The sequence below is a fragment of the Oryctolagus cuniculus genome, chromosome 4 (genome assembly GCF_964237555.1).
Source record: "Oryctolagus cuniculus chromosome 4, mOryCun1.1, whole genome shotgun sequence".
Taxonomy (NCBI): Eukaryota; Metazoa; Chordata; class Mammalia; order Lagomorpha; family Leporidae; genus Oryctolagus; species Oryctolagus cuniculus.
Window position 1 is genome coordinate 8,983,137 of NC_091435.1, and position 25,013 is coordinate 9,008,149.

General features: G+C 48.1%; 2 protein-coding genes across 25 annotated transcripts in view; one reads left to right on the forward strand and one right to left on the reverse strand.

Annotated features, from left to right (window-relative positions):
- SETD4 (SET domain containing 4) overlaps window positions 1–25,013 on the forward strand; it is a 109,681-nt gene that overhangs the window by 21,534 nt on the left and 63,134 nt on the right. For 3 of the 24 annotated variants that reach the window (XR_011387702.1, XR_011387701.1, XR_011387695.1), the window contains exons 2-3: window positions 2,864–3,010; window positions 3,132–6,561. The exons of 11 other annotated variants lie outside the window; for them this stretch is intronic. The gene's annotated coding sequence lies outside the window, so the exon portion shown is untranslated. Of the gene's footprint in view, window positions 1–2,863; window positions 3,011–3,061; window positions 6,562–25,013 lie in introns of those variants that run through there. 10 more of the 24 variants (XR_011387704.1, XR_011387707.1, XR_011387700.1 and 7 more) reach the window with 9 other exon arrangements.
- Window positions 12,491–16,685, reverse strand: LOC100344189 (carbonyl reductase [NADPH] 1). The gene is given in 3 exon segments (XM_008274851.4): window positions 12,491–13,211; window positions 15,180–15,296; window positions 16,126–16,685. Coding segments are annotated over 3 exon segments (843 nt in total). The 5' UTR covers window positions 16,415–16,685; the 3' UTR covers window positions 12,491–12,774.

A 25,013-nucleotide genomic window follows, 5' to 3' on the forward strand; every position in this document is an offset into this window, starting at 1 on the left:
GTGGCCTGGGAAAGAGATAGAACATGGCCCAAGTCCTTGGGCCCTGCACCCAAATGGGAAGACTTGGAAGTAGCTCCTGGCTCCTGGCTTCGGATCAGCGAGGCACTAGCCATCATGGCAAATTGGGGCGTGAACCAGTAGATGGAGGATCTCTCTCTCTCTCTCTCTCTCTACTTCTGCTTCTCTCTCTGTGTAACTCTGACTTTCAAATAAAGAGTATCATAAAAAAAGAAAGATATGGTAAACAACTCAGTGATTTTCTGAGGTTTTTCTCTGTACATTAGGTAGAAGAACAACTTTAGGTCCAGTAATAGTGAGCTGGCTGCCCCTCTGCATTCCAACTTCCTATAGGATGTTACTGCACCACCCTGGCTACTGGCACCCTTGGCCAAATATGGTTTCCTGCCTCATTTTGAAGGGAGGGAGAGCATTTCCATCGTGGGTCATAATCAGGTGGTTCCCCTCCTGTTGTACACTCCTGTTCAGGGTGGACCTGAAGAGAGAGCTTTAGGAATGAAAGCTTTGATGTGTATTTGTTTTCTTCTTGAGGAGAGCAGGTCAAAGGCATTTGTTTGCCTGTTGGTTGAATTGTGTGTTCATAAAGTTTGTGTATAAAAATATATAATGAATTTAAGCCCTAAGTAGTCTTACTACTTTACTAGAAGTGTTCATATGTATAACAGATATCCTTAAAAAACAGATCTCATTTAAGGTGGGATCCAGGTGAATAAATTTGAAAAACAGTTTTTCTCTTTGAGAGTAGCGGTTTTTGATGATCCAAAGATAGTTGGAGCCTGGTGGACTATCTCTGAATTTTATCAATCCTTATTTTCATCTGGGATAAAACAATAACATAAACACACCAGGAAGAATAGGCTGTTAGGGCAATAGATGTCGTATCTACTAATTGTTTCTTTTTTTCCAATGATGGCTTCTGTAGAGTTGTGTCCCTGGCAGAGTTTTGTGATTGCCATTATCAAACAATCATGAATGTCCTTTTTTGCAACCTCTTGGTGTCAGGAGTTAGAAGGGTTAACAGGCAGTTAGGAAGAACCCCTGTGGGAATAAGGAATCAGGTGTTCGTGTGAAAGCTGCCATTCACTGATTAAACAAAAGACATTGCCCATTGAAAATGAAAAGACTGATAGGGAACATGATGGGTCCCACACTCATAGATAACCCGATGAGAAACTGGACTCTGGCTTCATAACAGAGCACACCACTAAGCAACATGTCTCAAGTGCTTAGCAACTGATGAGCTAGGTATAACCTGCCTTCACTGTTCAGGTCAACTGTGTTTCTAATTAGTCACATCTTCCAAGGGGTGGACATGGTAATGTTTGTTAGCTGGCCAGGAACCATCACTGCTACACAAAAGGCACAGAAAAACACAGCAGGTTCCAGAATTGTGGCACAGTCAGGTAAGCTGCCACCTGCAACACCAGAAGCCCATCTGGGCACGAGTTCACAAGCTCTGGCTGCTCCACTACCAATCTCAATCCCAACTAATGTGCCAGGAAAGCAGTGAGATGGCCCAGTTCCTTGGGCCCCTGCACCCATGTGGGAGACCCAGATGAAGCTTCTGGCATTGGCCTGGCCCAGCCCAGTCTGTTGTGACCAGATGGAAGCTCTCTCTTCATAACATTCAAATCAATAAATAAATCGTAAAAAAACAAAATGACTCCTCATGTATCAGAAGCATGTAGAAGAATTGATTACCTCATAAGCTCTTCCTATATAAGCTCCTAATATCCAGCCCTTGATGGCTCCCCCTCTGGAGTACCCCTCTGGTATGTAAGAGTCTCTGTCTCCCAGTAAAATCTACTTTCCTTGCTTTTCTCTTCCCCATTTGTGTCCTCATCCTAATTCTTCATCAGCACGAGATACAGAATCAACCCCAAATTCCTGTAACATCAGTCTTATGTGTTTTATTTTAGGGGTGACACTAGTGACTTCATCTTAACCCTTTATCCCCTCTGCTCACTTACTGTCTTTAAACAAAACTGATCAGTCATCCTGTAGCTAGTTTTGTTTATCCCTTGTTGTCAGGACAGAATTGTCCTGGTTGTTGGTCTGATTTTGTCCCCTACTCAAGGGTACATGATTGACAGCCAAGAGTCAGTGCCAAAAATCCTTTTGGTCACATTTTTAAGCAGTAGACATTTTGGAAGAAGGGGACCTTGGGTGTCCTTTACCTGGAGTCCTTTGGTAAAATTAACCGTTTCAGTTTGTGATAAGAGAGCCATCATCTCTAAGCCAGCATTATCTTGAGGGAATTGTAGTTTTTGACAGGCAATAGACATAAAGTTCACGAGAGAACACAGAGCAGACCACCATGAGCACAACAGACCAGGTTTGTGTCCCCAGAACAATGGACAGAGTTCCATCCAACAGCAGGTGTATTGTAGTTTGTTGATTGCCTGTTTGCATCAAGTATAGTACCAGAAGCCCCTTTGTCATTTAATAACCTCAGATTTGGAAGACTCTCAAAGTTAAACAGTCAATGCAAGACATGTTTTTTTGTTTTGTTTTGTTTTGTTTTTTTTGTTTTTTTAAACTAACATGCCTGCTCTTTTGAGGTTTTATGGCTTACTGTGAAATTTCAGCTTTCTTTATTCACTGAACTCTGGAAGGCTGGGAACCCAGGAAGTCAGGCATTCCGAGTGTGATATTTGGACATGTCAATGTTTTTAATTATATCCTATTAATACAAGAACAGATTTTTACTGAACTCATGTAAACCACACATTGCCATGAAAAATCTTACAAAAGTTTTTGGATTTTGGGTAGACTCAGAGGGAAAGGGAATTGTTTTTACCTCTGTTTGCAAAACTGTATTTCACCAAAGCAGTGTATACCATAGGAATCACAAGAAAATCTTTAACCTAGAAGAAGAGGTCTCTACGTGCAGAACCAACAATGGCTTATGGAAGACACAGACACACACAATAAGTTCACGTTGCTGCCTCTCCTGTAACTGCTTCTTGTCCTGCGTGATCTCCATTAGCAGGTCTGTGAATCCATCAGTGTCCTTACCAGTTTTTGGAAAGGTTAGTGTGTTCGCTGAGCTTTAGTCAGACAACCTGTATTTGCAAACATCTGTTTGTAGTCTCCTTTGATTGTGTTTTCAGAGAAGAACCACAACTGTGGATGACTAAAGATGTGAAAGCATCATGATTAAAACTTGGATAGAATTTGGCAAACAGTTCAAAAGCACAGGAGAGTTTTGCGACCTTTCTGTCCTTCAGGTAGGGGCCTGTGGTGGGAGGGGCACTTGTGAAAGCGTCCCAGAGCCCCCAGGTCCTTGTTATTACTAAGCTCACAATCATGCCTGACGACATCGAATCAGAACCAGCAGGCCTGTATGAAAGTCCAAGAACACTAGAATAGTGTATCAGCAACGCACCTATAGCAATGCGACATGGCATTTGTTTGTTCTATAACTTGAGAGTACTTTCTGTGCAATCCACCTGAGCCTCATCTGCTTGATCTCTGTAGGGTGAGAGCTGCATCCATGAAGACTTCCGGGGGCCCAGCTGCAAATCCCAAGCTCAGAGACCTTAATTTGAAACTTTGATTGAGAAAGCCTGACTGCAATATCCAAAGTTTCCAAACGCTTGGTCAAAAATAGGATCCCTGACCCCTGTGAGAAACACTCATCATCCATTCAGCCAGGGTGATTTCACCTGAGTTACAGACCAGAGTAAATTGCAGCAACAAAATACAAAATCTTTTCCCCCTTTTGGTCCCTCACCAACAGAGGCCATGGTAAGACCTGGACTAGAAGCATGAGTGTAAGAAACTGTCTCACTGTTTGGAACAATGTAAAGACATCAGGAAAGACCAGAGGTAAAGAATGAAATGGTCCTGTTCTCCTAGGTTCCAAGACAAACATTTTTAGTGTCCGTTTCTAGCAGGGTGAGAACCAGGGAGGAGAAACAGCTCACAGGCGCTGCCCAGAGAGTCAAGGGCATCCCAAGTACACAGACACTGTGGAAATCAGAAGCTGCAGTTTAGAAGATTAGAGAACAGATTTTACAATTAAAGATCAAGGCATCTTGTAATACGTATTAATATGTCTGCATCTTAAGAAAACCTGATTCCTTTAGTGTAGGGGGCCAAATTTTTGTTAACATTAGAACATTGTTAATGGCACAGTTTTCAGAAACTTATATATGGGATTTTATTTTCATCTGAGCCAAATTAATCTCATAGATGCATGTTTCATACATTTTCTACAACATTTCTATAATTGTTCAGTATTTGTCTTATTTTTTTTTCCTAGTATTACAGCAGCCATGTGGGTTCTGGTCAAATGTTTATTTATTTAAAACATATCTCTCATATCTCACATATTTACCAATCAAAAACATAATTTTATACTTGGAATTTTTACTGTTCTCTACTTATTCGTTTTTTATTTATACTTAGAAGCATTTAAGTTGGTTAAATTTATCTATTGTTGGGGATCGGTGCTGCGGCTTAGCAGGTTAATGCCCTGGCCTGAAGCGCTGGCATTCCCTATGGGGGCTGGTTCTAGTTCTGGCTGCTCCTCTTCTGATCCAGCTCTCTGCTGTGGCCTGGGAAAGCAGTAGAAGATGGCCCAAGTCCTTGGGCCTCTGCACCCATGTGGGAGACCCAGAAGAGGCACCTGGCTTCAGATCAGTGTACCTTGGCCATTGTGGCCATCTGGGGAGTGAGCCAACGGATGGAAGATCTCTCTCGGTCTCTGCCTCTCTCTTTAACTCTGTCTTTCAAATAAATATAATAAATCTTTAAAAAATAAATTTATCTGTTGTTAATAATCATACATGGATTACTTACGAAGACTGAGATTTTTAAACAGATACAGTCATTGTTGCCTGAGAATGGCAGGGCCCTTGTCTTCGCGCAAGAAAGAATTCAGGTGTGAGACAGAGAGTAGTGGAAAGCAAAATAGCAAGGTTTATTAGGGCAGGGACATCTGTAAGAACGGATGGGCACCTCTCCAGACAGGACCTGAGAGAGAGTGCCCAGTCGCTCAGACTTGGGAAGAGCGAGGCTGCTTGGCTGAGTGGAGAGTACACCTGGGCAGGCCAGGTGGGCGACTCAGCAGAGAGGCAGAGGGCTGAGTGCGCAGTCCGGTTGAGGTCAGGGGTTTTTAAGGGGATGGGCCTTGCCTTCCCCTCTTCTCCTACTGGAACAAAGGACTTTTTGGATGTAAATACTAAAAATTCCTTTCTGAGTTTTCCCTGCTGAAGTTATCAGACAGGAGGAAGACTGGCTCAGCCCTGGCTGTTGCAGGCATTTGGGGAATGAACCAGAGGATAAAAGTTATCTCTATTTCTGTCTTTCTCAATCTCTCTCTCTCTCTCTCTCTCTCTCTCTCTCAAATCAATAAATAAGCAATAAAAACATGGTTCAATGATTAATCTTTAAATATTGCTAAAACATTGCTATGTCTGTCCGATGACCATTTGACAAAAACAGGAGGCTCTGCCACACACGGAGACCAGTGACCGCCATCATGACCACAGATAAACAGCACTGTGCTGTAGGTCAGTGACGTCTCTGATCATAGGCTGAAGTATGGCCAAAACGTGGGGCTGAAAAACAGGGATTGAAGAAGATACAGAGATATCTTGCCATGTAGGTGAACGACAGTGAAAACAGAACGCATACAAAGCAAGATAGAGTGTTCAAATGCAAACAGTTGGAGCAACAACTGTCTTGGAAGATTGCTATGATTTAGGAAGATAAGATTGCAGAGATCTGTTCATTGCAGAGTGTGTCAGCAGCTCTCCCCCATGACTAGTACTAACCAGCTAGAGAACGGATCTCAGTCTAAATTCTGCCTGATAGCACCTGCCTACTCACCACGCGGGCATTAGACTCAGTGTCAAGACCATGCAGGCATCTGTTGGACAGAGTTTATTCAACCAATGGCCTCCTTGCCCAGCACGTCTCTATACAATTTTTGATGCCTTTTTAAGAGATTGATTTATTTGTATGAAATGCAGAGTTATGGAAGAAGTGGAAGAGACAGATATAAAGAGCACTTCCCCCCATTGGTTCACTCCCCCAACTGGCCACAAGGGCAAGGGCTGGGCCAGGCTGACGTCAGAGGCCTGAAACTCTGTCTGGGTCTCCCATGGGGGTGGCAGGGGCTCAAGAGGTTTGGCCATCTTCTCTGCTTTCCCAAGTGCATTAGCATGAAGTTGGATCAGAAGTGAGCAGCCGGGACTTGAACCAGTACTCAGAGGCACTGCTATCGTCATAGGAGGCAGCTTAACCCGCTGTACAAAACACTGACCCTTGTATTTTTTTAATAATCAGATTTTTTGTTGTTCTCATAGGTATTAGATAGTTCATTGGAGCATACTCAGGAAGCAGTTATGAGGCATTTGTACCCTTGAACTTGCTGTTTCTCCTTACAGTTCATAGCCAATGATTCTGAGATGATGAACATAGGAATGGAGAAGTTTCCTCAAGTGACAGATTCCCACCATTCTCCAATGCCATGAGATCCTGCTCTGCAACCCCAAACTGAGCACAAGGCAGCACCCCAGCGTCAGTGGGGAGGTGGGTTGCATTCTAAACTAGTGCTGGAGGAAGAGGTGAAACTGCGGGATTATAATTCACTGCTGCACAACCAGTCAATAGGACACGGGAGACTAAGTCAGTCTAACCAGCATTTGAAAAACTTGGCTGTGAGAAGTAGCCCTTGAGGTCACAGCTCCCATGTCCCCATTTACTTCAGATTTGATTTCCTACGCTGGGTTCAGAAAGGTGACCTTCAAAATCCACCTGGTGTGTCTGGTCGGATGTAGATTCTTGCAGACTTGAGATCTTTTTTTTTATATTTATATTTTATTTTATTTAATGAACATAAATTTCCAAAGTACAGCTTATGGATTACAATAGTTTCCTCCCCATAACTTCCCTCCCACCCACAACACTCCCCTCTCCCACTCCCTCTTCCCTTCCATTCTCATCAAGATTAATTTTCAATTATCTTTATATACAGAAGATCAATTTAGCATATATTAAGTAAAGATTTCAACAGTTTGCACCCACACAGAAACACAAAGTGTAAAATACTATTTGAGTACTAGTTATAGCATTAATTAAACACCTAAGAGTAATTGTGTATTAATTACAGAGTTCAACCAATAGTTTTAAGTAGAACATAAAAAATACTAAAAGGGTAAAGTATTAAGTTCTTTTTTTTCCTTTTTTGGTTTGTTATATAGTTATTTTTTTTATTTAATAAATGTGAATTTACAAAGTGCAACTTTTATATTGTTGTGGCTCCCCCCTCCCAACCTCCCTCCCTTCCGTGGCCCTCCCCTCTCCCACCCCCTCTCCCATCCTGCGCTTCATCGAGTTTCATTTTCAATCACCTTCATATACTGAAGATCAGCTTAGTATACACTAAGCAAGGGTTTCAACAGGCTGCACTCACACAACCGCACAAGGTATAGGGTATTGTTCCACTAGTAGTGTTGCTTTTAAGTTTCATAGTAAAACACATTAAGGACAGAGATCCTACGTGGGGAGCATGTACCCAGTGACTCCCGTTGTTGATTTAACAATTGGCGCTCTTATTTATGACGTCAGCAATCACCCGAGACTCTTGCTATGAGCTGTCTAGGCTATGGAAGCCCCTTGAGTTCACCGACTCTGAACTTGTTTAGTCAAGGCCATATCACAGTGGAGGTTCCTTCCTCCCTTCAGAGAAAGGCGCCTCTCTCCTTGATGGCCTGTTCCTTCTGTTGGGGTCTTGTTCACCAGGATCTTTCATTTAGATAGTTTTTTGCCACCGTGTCATGGCTTTCCATGCCTGTGAGACTCTCATGGACCTTTTAGCCAGATCCGAATCAGGATCAAGATCTTAGACTGCCTCCTGGATGTGTGCCTCTGTGTGGATCTTCTGATCCTCTCGCTGGTGTGTCAGGAGGCAGAAGGGAGACAGGAAAAGGCACGAGTCAGAGCCTGTTTTGTGGTTTCTGCTGGAAAGAATAGGTGAGGCGGGGTAAGGGATGTAGAGCAAGTGTAGGATTTAGAATTTTATCAGAGGGCTTTGGGCTATCAGGGTGGTCCTGAGAGGTCCAGTAGCTGGCCCTGGAGTGATTTGGGGCAAGGGAACCACTGGCTGGTTGAGTGGGGTTTGATAAGTGGGTGGTCGGGAATATGAGCTCCTGCTTAGTTGGTTTAGGTATCAAAGTGTGTGTGCATGCAAAGGAATTTGCTATCTCCAGGAATTCACCGACTCTGGAAGGGGCATTCTGTCTCCAGCCAGCAGGCTCCCAGGATGTCAAAACGTTCTAAATTGCCATGGTCCCAGCCTACCGTTTTCCATATTCATGATACGTGAAAGCAATAAGCTATCAATAGAATCAGAACTACAACTTCTAAATTCTGAATTTTGATCTGTCCTGTATGTACGTGCTTCAATGCTCCCTCGAGAAGCTGGGCAGAGGCAGGGAGCCCGGGCCCTATTCAACCACACCAGCGTGAGCATGAACAAGCGACACGCTACAGTGTGATATGTTGCCAAGCTGTCTTCTCTCAGGTGCCATCTCAAGTCCCAGACTCCATCTTGCACAGTAAGCCCAGCCTGGCTTACTAGGAATCAGGTGACCAAATGGCCCAACCACAAGCGTCAGCTCCACCCCCACCCTAACGGGAGTTGCCCCTCCCAAGTCCCTGCAAGTGGAAAGCTGTAGAAGACTGTTCTCCCAGTACAGGCTGCTGCTCTCTCTGTGCACGGGGAGGCAGCCTGTAGGGTTTCCCCGACCCGACAATAAACCTTTTCCTTACCCTGGTGTTGGGTGTGTTTTGTGATGACCTTTCAACCCCTCCATCCTCTAGCTTGTACCCAGGTCACATGAGCCGAGTTAAATCTTTTAAAGTAGGGATTCCATTTGTTAGGTAGGAAGTCAGAAATGAGCTTATGTGTGTGTGTGACAACGCCCTAAGGAATTGACATCTACAGTGGTCCAGCATCCGCAACTCTAAGCCATCCCAATAACCTTCCTGGTCAGCCCAGTATCTGCACTTCAAACGTCCTGCCCAGATCCTGATGACCTTCCAGAGGGTCCTGCCCCTTCTACCTGGCCTGATAACCATCCTTCCTCTAAGGCAGGGCAGTGCCAGCCAGGCTTCCCCTGTCTGATGACTTCAGGGGGAAAAACTCAGAAAGGAATTTTTCGTATTAACATCCAACAAGTCCTTTGTTCAGGAGGAGAAGGAGGGGAGAGGGAAAAGGTGGGAAGGCAACCCCCATCCCCTTAAAAACCCCAGTCTAAATGTGAACCACACACTCTCTCAGGTTCTGTCTGGAGAGGTGCCCATCTGTTCTTACAGCTGTCCCTACCCTGATGCACCTTGCTATGTTGCTTTCCACTGCTCTCTGCCTCACACCTGAATTCTTTCTTGCATGAAGACAAGGACCCTTTGCTCCCCAGTAACACATTGATATTCTAAAATCCTTACACTGTAGGTAAGTGTGTTTAATTTTACCCCTTGTATACGTTTATTGACCTGGGCAAGGAGCTGTTAGGGTTGGGGATGGGGTGGGGTTGCTGTCTCTAGCAAGCACAACAGCAGTGACTTGGGTCCTCACACATCCTCTTTCTGGGGACACAGTCGCCGGCTTCCTGGGGCACTCAGAGCTGCGGACAGCGCTCTAGGCTTGATCTTAGCCAAAAGATGGAGACGCCATCGCCATCGGACAGCACTCCTGCCCTTTGCTGAGCTCGTCCTGGGGCTCTGTCCTGGGCGGCTTTGAGTGAGCCAGAGAAACAGGCCCTCTGCAGCCTGGGCTTTACCTCCCCCTGAACAGTACCTGAATAGTTTTAGCATTAAAATGGACGCCCTGGGCATTAACTCTGGCTTCACCTGGGCTTTGGAGAAGAAGCATTTCAAATAGACACTGGCACTTTCAGACCTTGCGAGCTAAAGATTTCACAATGCATGCTTTGTGGTGGTAAGCTTTAACCACTCAGGAAAATTTCACACGTAACCAGGGCTAGTTACTTATTCTCTGTCCGAATTTTATTTAGGTTTCAAGGATCAGCTTTATTAACTCCTTACGCTTGCTTTCTGAAGTTCATTTCCATGTTTCATGGCATACCCGCCAAGATAGTTAGCATGTACACAGCAGGCTTTTCATTTCTTTTTTAAACAGCTTCCTATTGGAACAGAGACTTAAGCATAAACCAGTTGAGTGGCAGGCTGGTATGCTGTTGTCTGTTACATAAAGCTATGGGCAGAATCTTAGTAAATATAATGGAGATAGAGATAGTGATAGAGATGGAGATACACATGAGAGAGAGAGAGAGAGAGAGAGAGAGGAGGGGAGGGAGAGGAGGGGAAAGGAAAGGAAGGTGAGACCCCTTGTTACTGCCTCCTTCCACTCTGGGTTGCCCTTCTCTGAAGCCAATTAGAACAGCTTGGCCCACATTTTAAAAATTCCCTCTTCATCTTCCCCCAACATTTTAATTTCTTGCACAGGAAGAGGAACTGTGGGCTCAAACTGGGGGGTTGTGTTTGGACTCGTCTGTGTTCTCACTGGAGGTACCAGGGGCCTCATGAGTGTCCTTGCGGGCCCCGTAGGTACACAGTGGTGGCAGCTCCTGGTCCTGGCTCCTTTCCTCCACATCTGGTGTCTGCCCCCCCAGCCGGCCCACTCTTCCCTCCACCCTGCAACGTGAACGAAGCAGGATGCCAGTCCTTGCAGCCTTGAGACCGTCTCCTAGGAACGCACCTTCTGTGTCAGTCTCCGATCTGCTCGCTGCACACCACGGTGCTGTCCCCACGCTTGGCTTCCGTCCTCACAGATGTGGGGAACTTGGGGGATTCCTCTTCCTTGCAGGAGTCCTTGAGCCCATCTGCTTCTGTGCCTCTCACAATTCCCTGTTACTACCAGCCCTGCCAGAGGCCTGGCCATGTCTCCTGAGTGCTCTCCAAAGAGCCATCAAGACCTCCTGGGGGAATGCCAGAAAATCAGATCACTACAGGAAACACCAATCACCTCAGTAGGAACTTCCTGTGCGAGGGGGAACAACAGACGCCATGTGGTCGTGAGCATTGACCCCATGCTCACATAATTGGCAGGCAGGTGATTTTAGGACAGAGGTGAGTGACTGAGACCTCCTCTGGACCAGAGTAGTTGTGTGATAGTCGCTGAAATGACCTCATCTTTCTAAACGTAGACGTCTTCCAGGACAACGGGTGCTCGAGCTGTTTCTGCTTAAACAGGGGATCTTTGCATTTCATGTTCCCGGTTTGCATGTGACAGTTGTGTCCACATTTGCTTCACTTTGCTGTTTCTTAGGCACAGGATTTGGGTCCTGCTTCAACTGTGCCTGTGAGGACACCTTTGACCTAAGTCTCTGTGGCCCTGACGCTGCTCGCTGGTCTCAGTAGGTGGTAGAGCTTTGTGTTTTTGTGAAAAGGCCATCTGACAAAGCACAGTCTGTTAACTTCAACACTACTTTACTATTTAAACCATTTATTTCTTTATTTGAATGTATTGAGTGTCACAGTAAGAGAGGGAGAAGGAGAGGGGGAGAGAATGTGTGTGAAAGAGAGAGAAAGAGATCTTCTATCTTCTGGTTCACTCCTCAAATGTCCTCAATACCTGGGGCTGGAGCAGACTTTAGCCAAGAACTCCATCTGGGTCTCCCACACGGCTGGCAGAAGTCAAGTACTTGTTCCACCATCCACTGCTTTCCCAGTGCACAGCAGGAAGCTGCTAATGAGTAACCCATCAATACCAGATGTAGGCACAGACCTGCATGATTAAGAACTCCACTTTATCCTGGAACCCCACACACCTCATCCAGATACCTCCACCATTGAATGCAAGACACCTGTGTCCACCTCCCTCAGCCCAACATGTAATGCACCTGGAGAACTGCACTGAGATCTTTCTGCAGAGACCCTTCTTTAAACTGCACAGCCGGGCAATTCTGCCTTAGACCTGAGCTTCCATTCAATCCAGCTGTGATTACTCAGCGCCTCCCCCTGGGGGAAACACTTACTCAGCATTTATGGGAACAAAGAGAGCAGTGCCCCAGGAGCCTCAAGAACCAACAGCATGGCCTGGCTGGTGTCTGCCTGGGCCATGACAAAGCCTCGCTCCTTGACCAAATGTTCCTGGAGCTCTTCTGACGCCTCTGCTCAACAAGGACTGACCTGGGGCTTCAGCCTCTGTCCTTGCAAGCCCTGGCCAGGATCGCTCACCCTGGCTGCCTGACCACATTTCTCACCCCACACCACTCCAGAGGGGACATCTGATCACCCCAGTCTGCTTTCAAAAAGAATCCTGCTAGGTCACTTTAGCAAAGACCGACCCTACCCTTTGTCAACCCTCCTCCTTCCAGGCAACCTTTGAGTATCAGTTCCCAAGGTTGCTTCCTGAATTCCTACTTGAGCCCAATCTCTCTCCCCTGTCCTGGCATGTGGGGTGGATTTTCATCAGCACATAAACAATCTGCATATAGACCTTTCTGAAGAAGCATTCATTCAACCCTTGATTTCCAGTTGTTATTTTCAGCAATCGCACCCTCTCTCCCCCATCACAGAGGGATCTCAAGAGAATTCACAGAATTAGCACTCTAGTCACTGAGTAGCCAAGAGAGAAGTCGTAGAACATTTGCAGGTCTTAGTTGATAGCGATGTTTGGATTTCCCCATTGGCTGGGACATTGGCTGACAGTGTAAAGTCCTTTGGGTTAAAACAGGACAGGTAAGAAAACAGGACGCATGGGTGGAGCTGGGGGTGAGCTCACCACTGTTCAACTTTTTTGTCCATGACAAACTGCCCATGAGGGCCCTCGGCATCTGGAGGCAAAAGGGCTAAGTACACAGGGGTCTCTGCTCCTTCTTCTGGGCTCTTGGTGGCGTCGGGTCCCCCCATGTCGGTTCTCACCCACCCTGGGCAGCAAGCATTCAGAAGGATCTTGTCCCCTCCCCTCTGCTCACTCAGGTTCCTGGCCTAGATTCTGGACTAGACAGTGATGCTCATCTTGGTTGCTCCGTAGGCAGTGTCAGGCCAGCCTTCCGTCTGGTGCACCCCCTTCTTTGCGTCTCCCACAAACTTCTTCATGAGCCCCACCAGCTCCTCTTCCGTGATGGTCTCACTGCGAAACTTGTGCTGCAGCTCCGGGCTACAGGATTTAAGGGCTCTGAGACATGTCATGCTGGACACGTTCACCACTCTGCCTAAAATGCACCAGAAATCACTATATGAGGGGCCAGTGCTGTGGCACTGTAGGTTGTCTCTGCCTGTGGCACCGGCATCCCTATGGGTGCTGGTTCATGTCCCAGGACCTTCTCCTCCTGTCCAGCTCTCTGTTTAGGGCCTGGGAAAACAGTGGAAGATGGGCTAAGCACTTGGGCCCCTGCACTGATGTGGGAGACATGGAAGAGACTACTGGCTCCTGGGTTCAGATCGGTCTACTCTGGCCATTGCAGCCATTTGAGCGTGAACCAGTAGATGGAAGAGGTTTTCTCTGTTTCTACCTCTCTCTATCACTCTACCTCTCAAACAAAGAAATAAAATCATTTAAAAATATCACTATGTGAAAAGGTGTGCACATCATGGCTGGTGAAGACCGAAGCTGATGGGGATTTGAGACCAGAGAACATTCTCTTGAGAGACACACAGCAGTGTGCATTCTAAGGGGAACAGGCTAGGATTTGTGGTACTGGCATAAGGAGCTCCGATTTTTAAAGACTGATTTGAAAGTCAAAGTTATAGAGAGAGAAGGAGAGACAGAAAGAGGGAAAGGTCTTCCAACCTTTGGCCACTCCCATAGGGATGGGGAGAGACAAAAAGATAAAGATTTTCCACTTCCACTCCCCAGATGGCTGTCATGGCCAGGGCTAAGCCAGGCCAAAACCAGGAGCCAGGACTTTTATCTGGGTCTCCCATGTGGGTGGCTGGGGCCCAAGTACTTGGGCCATTTTCTGCTGCTTTTCCCAGGCCATCAGCAGGGAGCTGGATCAGAAGTGGAGCAGCTGGGACTCGAATAGGCACCCATATGGGATTCTGGCTTGCAGGGGGAGGATTTACTGGCTACGACACCACGCCAGTCTGCAGGAGCTCCATTGTTGCCTTCAAGTCTGAATCCGTAGAGGAGGCAGCGACATTGGAAAAGCCGTCCTTTGAGGTCCTGCTGAAGCAGAGTCTTGGAGGCAGTAGGACCTTCCCCAGGGACAGGTCAGGAAAACAGGTTAGGAGTTGAGTAAGTTGTATGTGCAAGTCCTCAACTCTCCACCTCGCATACCAGTCTTCCTGCAAGTGTCGGCTGGTGCCTCTCTGTGTAGATGGAAGGAGAGTGGCTGGGGTGAGTGTCACAGCACTTCCCAACAAAGACAGTGACCATGTGCTGTGTTGGGAACAAAGCCCACTGGAGGGCAGTGACCATGAGCCTGGAGTTAGCCATGCTAACTTACAGGAGGCCCCTGTAAGCCACACTCAGGGCCTGGACTCTGGGGAGGGCGAGACTGTCAGAGGTGGACAGAATGCCAGAGAGGAAAGTGCTGGAGAAGGGAGGTCCCAGGGGAGGTTTGCACCTGTCCACAGCCCCACCTGAGGGTAGTTGCGCACCTGGATGCATGGGTCGGGGTAGAGCTCAGTCCCAGCCCTGGAATAACTGGAGGACGGGGCAGGACAGGGTGACCGCCAGGATCAGGTAGGTGCCCACGGTGACACAGGGGTGGAGGAGCAGCCTCTGGAAATATGTTTAGCCTGCGAAGGGCATCAGGAGGTGACGGAGAGGCAGGACAGCTCAGGGTGTCTAAGGAGGAGACGTCCTCTGGGGAATACAGTGGTGACTGCTAGGAGGACCTGCCAGGCTGACTCAGGTCACTCAGGGAGCAGAGAGGGCCCAGGGTGGCACCCCCAGGGCCTCCGACATGAGATGGGCATGGGAGAAATAAGGAGCCTCTCCCAGGAGACCTGTGAGCTAAGACTGCAGGGTCAGAAGGCACCAGGTGTGCCAATGGCAGAGACTGCAGGGGCAGTGCAGGAGCGGGACGATGTCCTGACCCAGGACAGCCCCTGGCAGGGGCAGCAGTAGGCTGGTGCAGCTGGAGCAGGACAGGCAGCAGGGATGGAGCTGAGAGCCTGGGCAGCAGGGCCAGCTCCCTCCTGAGGGCACAGCGTGGAGTCCCCAGGAGACTCACCTCCAGGCCTCATGAGAGGCAGCAGCTCCGTGCAGACATCTCGGGTGCCATGGAAGTTTGTGTTCATAGTCACCTCCGCTTTAATATGAAAGGGCATGGTGTCCACAACTTTGGGGTCTGAAAGATACGGGGAATCATTTTTTAAAAAATGTTTAATGTCCATTTATTTGAAATGTAAAAGAGAGAGAGAGAGAGTGAAAGAGAGAGAGAGAAAGCAAAGTATCTTTCAGCTCCTATTCTATTCCCCAAATGCCCACCACTGCCAAGGCTGGGCAAGGCAGAAACTAGGAGCTAGGAAAGCTACCCAGGTCTCTCCTGAGGGTTGCAGGGCCCCAAGCACTTGAGACATTCTCTGCAGCTCCCAGCCATGTTAGCAGGAAGCTGGATGAGAAACAGAGTAGCCAGGACTGGAACTGGCGCTGCCACACTGGATGTGGCTGTTCTGAGCAGCATCTGCCACAGAGCCTGTCCCTTGGCTAGAATTCTGTAGACTTAAAGCAGTGCACGGGAAACCCAGCCACCCCGAGAGAAGTCTGCCTCTCATTGCTGCTTTGTGCCAACCTCACTGTCATCGGATAACATCCTCCATTCCTAAAAGTGGCAACCTCCATGGGCCATCTCTTGTCACCAGTAAAAAATAACTTGCTTATTTCAAAATCAGTTGAAAAATCAATGCATAGCCTAAATCTCAATCATAGAGATGGAAGAGGACCTGGAAATGCCCCCTGGTGTTGAAGCCTGGGAAACACCAAGGTCCCTTTGTCTGGAAAAGCCCACCACTCCCCAAGGGCCCAGCTTCCCACTCTTCACCCTCCCAGCCTCTCCTTCTGCTCCTTGGGGGTCCCTTTTCTAGACTCTGGTGCTGATCCTGCACCCCAGGATCGTCTAGTAGATGCACCCCACCGCTCCGGAGGCTCTGGGGAGGTCTCCTGCCCTGCCTCCTTACTTTCCATGTAGATGGCCGCGTTGTTGACCAGCACGTCCAGGCCCCCGTACTCCCGGCGCAGGAAGTCGCGCAGGGCGCGGATGCTCTGCAGGTCCGTGATGTCCAGCTGGTGGAAGCGCGGGCTCAGGCCCTCGTCCTGCAGCTGCTGCACGGCTGCCCGGCCCCGCGCCTCGTCCCGCGCTGTGAGCACCACGTCCCCCGAGAAGAGCCGGCACAGGGCGCGCGCGATGGCGAAGCCGACGCCCTTGTTGGCGCCGGTCACCAGCGCCACGCGGCTGCAGGACGACATGGCTGGGTGGGAGCTCACAACACCCGCAGACCTCTCAGCCTGAGCTGCAAGACTATACCATGTGTGCGGGTCTGGAGCGTGCTGAGTGTACACAGGCACCTGCTGTGCCCAGAGCTGCCTAAGTGTGCAGATGAAGAGGCAGGCTCCGCCCCGCCCTGGGCAGGGCTTTCCAGTTCCATAATGACCTTGCGTGCAGAGATTCCCAGAGGGCCTCCTGGCTGGGTGTTGCAAAACCAGCCAAGTGAAGCCCTAGGCTGGTGATTGCTGCTAGTGGCCTGCCTAGCATCAAAGATCTGTTCAACTTGGACATGCTATTGATCTGAGCTGAGCTTTATCTCTGCTTCTCCAAAGCCTTCCCTTCCCCCATTCCCCCAGCTGTTCAGCTATTCCTCCTTGTCCTTGTAGAATTGGGACCCCTGTACGCACATTCTCTCTGGTGTTCTGAGAGTATTCCTGGAACTGCCATCTTTGGTACTAGAATTGCACAATAAATTGAGAGGAAAAAAATTACAAAAGATCAAGTTTCTGTTGATTTCACCCCTAACCAGGGAAAAGAATGAAGCATTTCAATATGGTTGGGAAACACTGGCCAAATAAGCCACACATCTGGGTCTGTACACCTGCTGGGCCGTCTTCTCACCTGGATGGGGGTCCTGCAGTGTGGGGAGCAACCCGGACTGGACTGAGTTACTGGAATTAAGACTTATTCTATGCATCTGCTCTCCCACAATATGGCGCTGGGAGAGGAGAAAACAGCTTCTACGCAGCTGCCTCTTGCCAACCTGAGTGATGACCTCCAGGAGCTGATCCTGCTCCTGATTGGAGGAGAGCAGCGTACTCGGCGTGTGGGCAGCCGAGTTAGGATTGGCGGAGGAGGACTATAAAGGAGGAGAGAGACGGCATGCACCAGGAACATCTAAGGGGAACATCTAAGGGAAACACCTGTGCAGCCCCTGAGAGAGCCGGCCGGCGGTGTGCCGCTCCCCCGCGGAAGTGGGGAATGTGGCAGGGGGAACCGCCCTTCCACGGAGGTGGAAGGGACAGTAGCCAACCCGGGAAGAACCAGCAGCAAACCCGGGGAGGGCCGAGCAGACAGAACAACAACGCAGGGTCCTGTGTTGTTCCTCCATGAAGACGGGGAGCGACATAATGGTGCCGTGACTCGGATATGAAGCCTAGGCAGGGTTTAGTGTCGTTCCTCCACGAAGAGGGGGAGCAACATAATGGTGCCGTGACTTGGATAGGAAACTTAGGAGGGAAGAAACGGGAAGAAGTGGGAAATTACCGGAGAGAGAGACTAGCAAAGAGCCTAGGGGAAAGCCGGACGAAAAAGGTGCCGGAAGAAGCTATTGAAAGCCTAGGCATAGACTCGGATACGGACTACGGGGGGAAGCTGGGAGAAATCTCTAAGGTCGAAGGCGAAAGTGAAAGCTAGAACAAACAGACTCGGATGCGGACTGTGGGGAGAGGCCAGGAGTAATGAGGGAGGAATATTGTTGGAAGAAAACTTAGGGAAACATACCGGGTAGAGAAAAATGTTAGGGAAATTGAAGCCGTGGGGGGCAGGCCGAGGTGGAAACGTAAGCCAGTTTGGAATTCTTTAAGTCAGCCCGGGGGGCAAAAGGCGAAAAGTTAAACCAGAAGCGGAAACGTAAGCAAGGTTGAAATCCGTCTGATTAGCCCGGGGAGCAAAGGACGGGAAGCCAAATCGTGGGGCGGAAACGTGAGCTGGGTTGAATTCGCCAGGTTAGCCCGGGGAACTTAGATTGAATACTAGTGGCGGAGACGTGAGCTGGGGCTGTGTGACTCGCGGAGGCTGCCGCGCGCAGAGAAAGCGTGCGGGGCACAAGTAGATAGGGAACGCGGGGCTAGCGCAGAGACCGCGAAGTGCGCGCGTGAAGCCAAGCCGCACAAAGCCGGGAAGCCGCGCAGATGAGAGAGGCGCGGGCTGAAGCGGCTCAGAGCCGGGAAGCCGCCGAGAAGCAGCCTCGGGGCGGGCGCCGGGAAGCCGCAGGGATAAGAGAAACAGAAGTTTAGAAGTAAAATGAGAGAAATAGGAATGTTGGCAGATAGAAGTAAAATGGGAGAGATAGGAATGCCCGGAGATAGAGAAATGGAGAAAAATAAGGCCTCCCTCAACATGGCAATGAGAGAGCTTGGATTCGGTCTGCCTGATTAGGGAGGTGGTGAGCACCTGCAGGCGGCTAGCAGCTTATGCGCCGCAGGTCACCGAAGACAGGCATGAATTAACATCAATAGTCTCCCCACAATACCGCAATGAGAAGGCTTGGATTCGGTCTGCCTGATTAGTAAGGTGGTAAGCACCAGCAGGCAGCTCGACCAGAGTATGAGCTGCAGGTCACCGAAGATAGGCACGAATCAACACCAATAAGCCTCCCCACAATATGGCAATGAGAAGGCTTGGATTCGGTTTGCCTGATAGGGCTTGTAAGCATCTGCAGGCAGAGCAGAGCATGCGCTGCAGGGCACCGAACACAGGCACGCATCAGCGCCTAAAAACCTCCTCACAACATGGCGAAGAGAGGATCCTGATTCGGTTTGCCTGATTGATAGGACTTGTAAGCACCTGTGGGCAACTCTAGCAAGTAGAGCAGAGTGTGTGCCACGGGACACCGAAGACAGGCACGTATCAACGCCAAAAAATAAAAAGAAAGGGGGATCTGTGGGGAGCAACCCGGACTGGACTGAGTTACTGGAATTAAGACTTATTCTATGCATCTGCTCTCCCACAATATGGCACTGGGAGAGGAGAAAACAGCTTCTACGCAGCTGCCTCTTGCCAACCTGAGTGATGACCTCCAGGAGCTGATCCTGCTCCTGATTGGAGGAGAGCAGCGTACTCGGCGTGTGGGCAGCCGAGTTAGGATTGGCGGAGGAGGACTATAAAGGAGGAGAGAGATGGCATGCACCAGGAACATCTAAGGGGAACATCTAAGGGAAACACCTGTGCAGCCCCTGAGAGAGCCGGCCGGCGGTGTGCCGCTCCCCCGCGGAAGTGGGGAATGTGGCAGGGGGAACCGCCCTTCCACGGAGGTGGAAGGGACAGTAGCCAACCCGGGAAGAACCAGCAGCAAACCCGGGGAGGGCCGAGCAGACAGAAGAACAACGCAGGGTCCTGTGTTGTTCCTCCACGAAGACGGGGAGCGACACTGCAGAGTACAGGTGCGAAGGACTTTCACTGCCTAATATTTCACAGTGTGTCAGGATTTCTGTCCACCCTTCAGAATGAAGAGTTGGTTCCATCCTTGGAGATGTGGTTGATTGGTTGAGTGGTGGGAAATGAATGTTCCTCACTGCGGTCTGCTTAGGATGGGTGACCAGAGGTTGTAGGGTCAGCTTTCATTTCCATGTCATCCAGTAGTTGCCCCCCCCACACAAGTGGCCACTGCAATGTCCGTTATAGGAAACTGAATGAATGCAATGAAAAAGTCAGTTCTTAGCTGCAATAGTCACGTTTCAGGTGCTCAGTGTTCGTGTCTCAGTGGCCACTGTCTGGGCTGTGCAGACACAGGACATTTCTCACGGACCATGGGGCTTCACACGGATTCCGGATAGGTTGCTGTAAGGGAGGGTCCAACCAGGGGTTAACAGAAGGTCAATAGCCCGGGACAGACCCTTGCTGCATTCCAAGGGAAATTTTTATTGCGACAATTGTAGATCCACATGCAGTTGTGAGCAATAACACAGAGATTCCATAGACTTTGCCGATTGCCATCACTGGTAACAATTTGTGATATGCACAGTAAAATATCACAGTTCAGACCACTGTAGAACAGTGCAGCCCTACCCAGAGTCCCCCAGCTCTGTGTGTGTGTTTGCCTGTGTGTTGAGTTCTGGACAGGTTCATCTCGTGCAGTTTTGCATTTCCATCACTGCAGTCAAGATCAGAGCCATGGGGGCTGGCGCTGTGGCGCAGCTGGTAAAAGCCGCCACCTGCATTGCCAGCATCCCATGTGGGTACCAGTTTGATCCCGGCTGATCCACTTTCAATCCAGCTCTCTGTTATGGCCTGGGAAAGCAGTAGAGGATGGCCCAAGTGTTTGGGCCCCTGCACCCACATGGGAGAATTTGAAGAAGCTCCTGGCTCCTGGCTTCAGATTGATGCAGGTCCAGCCATTGCAAGTTGTGGAGTGAACAGGTGGATGAAGATTCTGTCTCTCTGTCTCTGTCTCTGTCTCTCTCTCTCTCTCTCTCAGGATAAGGGAAAATGAAATAAATGTGTCTAACTGTAAACATTGATACTCTTAACACCTTACATTCTATAGAAAAACTATTTGGGTTTGCTAATGTTTTCTTAAGTTGTCCATATGAAAATAGTTCTATACTCTTGAAAGTAACTAAGGATGGGACCAGCGCTGTGGCGCAGTAGGTTAATCCTCTGCTTGCAGTGCAGGCATTCCTTATGGGTGCAGGTTCTAGTCCCAGCTACCTCTCTTCCAGTCCAGCTCTCTGCTGTGGCCTGGGAAAGCAGTAGATGACCCAAGTACTTGGGCCCCTGTACCCGCATGAGAGCCCAGGAAGAAGCTCCTGGCTCCTGCCTTAGATTGGCCATTGCAGCCCTCTGGGGAAGGAACCAATGGGTGGAAGACCTCTCTCTCTGTCTCTTCCTCTCACTGTCTGTAATTCTACCTCTCAAATAAATAAATAAATAAAAATCTTTTTTTTTAAAAAAATAACTAAGGTTGAAATTTGATGCTATCTTATTTGGAAAATTCTTAATTTGGAGATATCTAAAGCATTATTTTGAAATGTAAATCAAGGAGATCAGCAGATGGAAAGCAAAAGCTATTAGTCTATATGACATAGAGAGGGATCGTCCAGTGTGTGTCCTCCTGGGATTTCTCCCACAGCAGTTCATTAGGAGGGCCTGACTTACTCCCTCATTCCTCTATTCTCTTCAGGATGGAACCTGACTCTACACTGAAGAACCCTCCAGGTTGTACAGTTTGATCTTTAGGTTTTATAAAAGGGATGGCTATCATTTTTCTGTAGTGACAGCATAGCCAAAATGAGAGCTTAAATTGTGATTTCATGGCTAGATTTACTTTACCATGGGCACAGTAAACAGGCAAACCCCCTCTTTCATACCAAAGGAAGGGAGAGAAAGTTTTACTAATGACTTCAACTTTTATATATAAGATGGTCATCATGTTTGATGCTAAAGTGAGAACATAGCTCTCCTCATGGGCATTGTCTACCTCACAGAAAGACCACTATCAGAACATGCCTGTGACTACAGACTTCTAATTTAGGCCACCAAAACCTGGAGATGGGACCTGAGCACCCCTTGACTTGCATCCTCTGGTCTGCTTTAACAAAAACCAGAAGGAAGGCAAAGCTAGGCATCAGAAGCAATGTAAAGATAGGTGCAGGCCTACTAAGGGCTGCTCTGTACAATGATCTGCCCTCAGGGAGACCCAACAGGCCAGTCCACTGCAGTGGCTTTTGATGTGGAAAGCCAGGGCTGCAGCACAAGTCAGCTTATGAAGAGGCCTGGCAGCTCGGCCAGCCAAGAGTTGGATCACCAGAAACAGAACTGCCCTAAAGCAAAAACGCCCAGGTCTTGTTGGCTCCAAGCTGAAAAGCCCTTCACTTGGCCAGCTTCCAAAGTAACCACCGCTGCGGAGGGGACGGCCAAGTAGGGTCAGCAACATTGCAGGCAGCACTGCAAATTTCCTGTTAGAGATGCCACCTGTCTTCACCTGGCCAGCTCTCCTTCCAGGCCAGCTGGGTAATGGAAGTCAACAGGGTACCTTCCTAAGGAGGTTCACACCTCCCTTAGGATGTACCCCATGTGGAGATATAAATAGGTCTGGGCCTCATAACTGGCACAGCCTTAAAGCCCACCTGATTATTACCAGGCCCCCTCTGTCAGTTTCTATTTGCCTCTCAATCAGAAAACTTATTCATGGTTTAGACAGCAGCTTTCTTAAGTTCTCTAATAATGACTCTGTCCTTTATTCTAGACCCTGTCTAACCCACGTGGGGCCTCACTCCTTTGTAATCACAGCCTCTAACATCAGTGACTTAACTACCGACCCGGGTGTATCGATGGTCCTCTCCCCAACTTGATATTGTATGATTTTCCAGAATTTTTCTGCAGACAAAACCCTCTATCCATAGGAGATGCGTGGCCTTTCTCCCAGCCTTGGTGGGGATCAGCTTTGCAGCCTCTCTCTCCTCAGTACTGATCTCAGGAACAGCTGTGGGTCACAACTCCAAAACACCTCTAACAGTTACAAGGGGAGGTCACTAGGTCCAAAGCCATATCACCTCAATAACAGGCATGGTACTATGGGACAGATGGGCCTTACCAGTGCTGTTATTGTGTTAACCAATCAGGCCACGTAAAACCACATCCATCAAACAGTCCTCACTAAGTTCCAGAGGCCCCCCTCATTTGCTCTCCTCTATAGGTCCTCTCATTACCTAGTTAACGCCACTCCTGGGACTAATGGCTGCTATACTCACCCTGGCTTTTATACTATCTTGTCTGTTTAAGTGTTCACAGGTGATAATGGAACAAACCAAAGTCTTCACCAACCAGGCGGTCAACAAATGCTGCTACAGGGATATACTCGCTCCCCACCCAGAGATCATGGGTTGAGATGTCGCCCCATGGCAATGGAGAGTAACTCGCTGCCCCATGTCAGCTTGAAGTAGATCTAAATAAAGATTATCTTCCCTCCACCCCTCCTGGACTTTTGGGGCTGAGGTAATCCTATACAACACTTGCTCTATAAAAAACAAAAGGGGAGAATGTTAGCAAAAGGGTGCCACCCATGCCCCAGACACCATCTTCAACTCTGGCCCCATGTCACCTAGCACACTAAGCTTTGGTCCTAAGCCCCATGGCCCAACCACATGTGTCAGCTCCACCCCAAACCTAATGGGATTCACTGCTCCCACATCCCTACTCCCTGCAAAACAGGACCTGCCTCCTGCACACGTGCTCTCTCTCCTGATCTCTCTCTCGACCCCACTCTCCTTCTTTGTTCTCTCCCTCCAGCCTGTTGGGTTTCCCCCACCCAACAATAAACCTTTCCCTTAAAAAAAAAAAAAAGACTTCCACAGGCTAGGCAGCTCATGTCAAGAGTCTCAGGTGATCACTGACGTCATACGTAAGAGTGTTAATGGTTAAATTAACAACAGGAGTCACTGTGCACCAACTTCCCATGCAGGAACTCTGTCCTCAAAGAGTTGTATTATACTTTTAGAGAGAATTATTTGAATAGCCCTCGTCCTGACAGTCGAGGGACAGTTTTTTATTGTTATCTTCTATCTTGTATTTCCTTTTTTCTTTGTTTCCTTTTTCTTTTTTTTCTTGTACTATTCATTGACCTCTATGTAACATAGAGTTAATCATATGTATATAATGTCAATTGGAAAAAAAAATCCCAGCAAAAAATAAGAGGGGGAATCAGAGAGGGAGGAGGTGGTCTATAACTGCAAAGCTGTGTAGTTCTGCATAGAGTCCTACAGATTTACTTCTAATGGTACAGCCTAAACACTTGTCATGGGACTCCAAACCCACTAAAACTGGTGGTAAAAATGCCGTCTTAATTGTAAAAGTGATCATATGAAATGCTAAAGTCAACATAAAGCTAGGTTTAAGTGTAAAAGTGATCATATAAATAGCATCAAGTGCCTCATAAAAATAATAGACAGAATTAGGAAGGAATGTCTAATATGGGAAGCAGTCCACAGAGCAGACTCCTAGAATGACATTCACTGTAAGTAGCATTCTGACCTCAGAACCAACCCTTAAGGCTTCCTGGTCTGGCTGAAAGGCCTGTGAGAGCATTTCAGGCATGGAAAGCCAAGATGCTGTGACAAAAAATATCCTACACAAAGGATCTCTGTGAGACCCCAGTGGAAAGAAGGGGCCATCAAAGAAGGATGTACTTTTCTCTGAAGAGAGGAGAAAACTGTGTGTCCAAAAACTGATGTCTGTCCTCACAAAAGGCTCCCATAGCCTTGGTAGCCTCTGACATCATGAATAAGAGTGTTAATTGTTAAAGAAACAATAGAAGTCACTGTGCACTTACTCCCTGGGTTGGACCTCCATCCTTAATGATTTGTACTATGAGAATTAACTGTAAAACTTGTTCTCAAACTGTACTCTATATGTTGTGTGTGTGGGGGGTGTGTGTGCAAACTGTTGAAATCTGTACTTGATATAGTGTTGGTCTTCTGTATATAAAATTAAACTAAACATGAACCATAATGAAGAGGGGGATGGGAGAGAGAGTAGGAGGTGTGACAGGAGTCAGGGTGGGAAGGTAGGTATGGGGGAAAGAACCACTATCTTTCCATGTATCTTTTCATGTACCTATGAAAAATGCATTCACTAAATAAAAGCTTTAAAAAATAGAGTTGTATTATGAGAGTTAACTATAAAACTTGTTCTCAAAGATTATTTCATTTTAGTGTATTAAGTAGAAGATATGAACAGCCCTTGTCTAGATTGTTGAGGAACAGGGTTTTTGTGTAAATTGACTCCTCCCTGTGTGCATGGTGACAGCAGGACAAGGGTGTTCTTCCAAAGGGGCCCCACGGCAGGCTGTTGCGAAGGTCG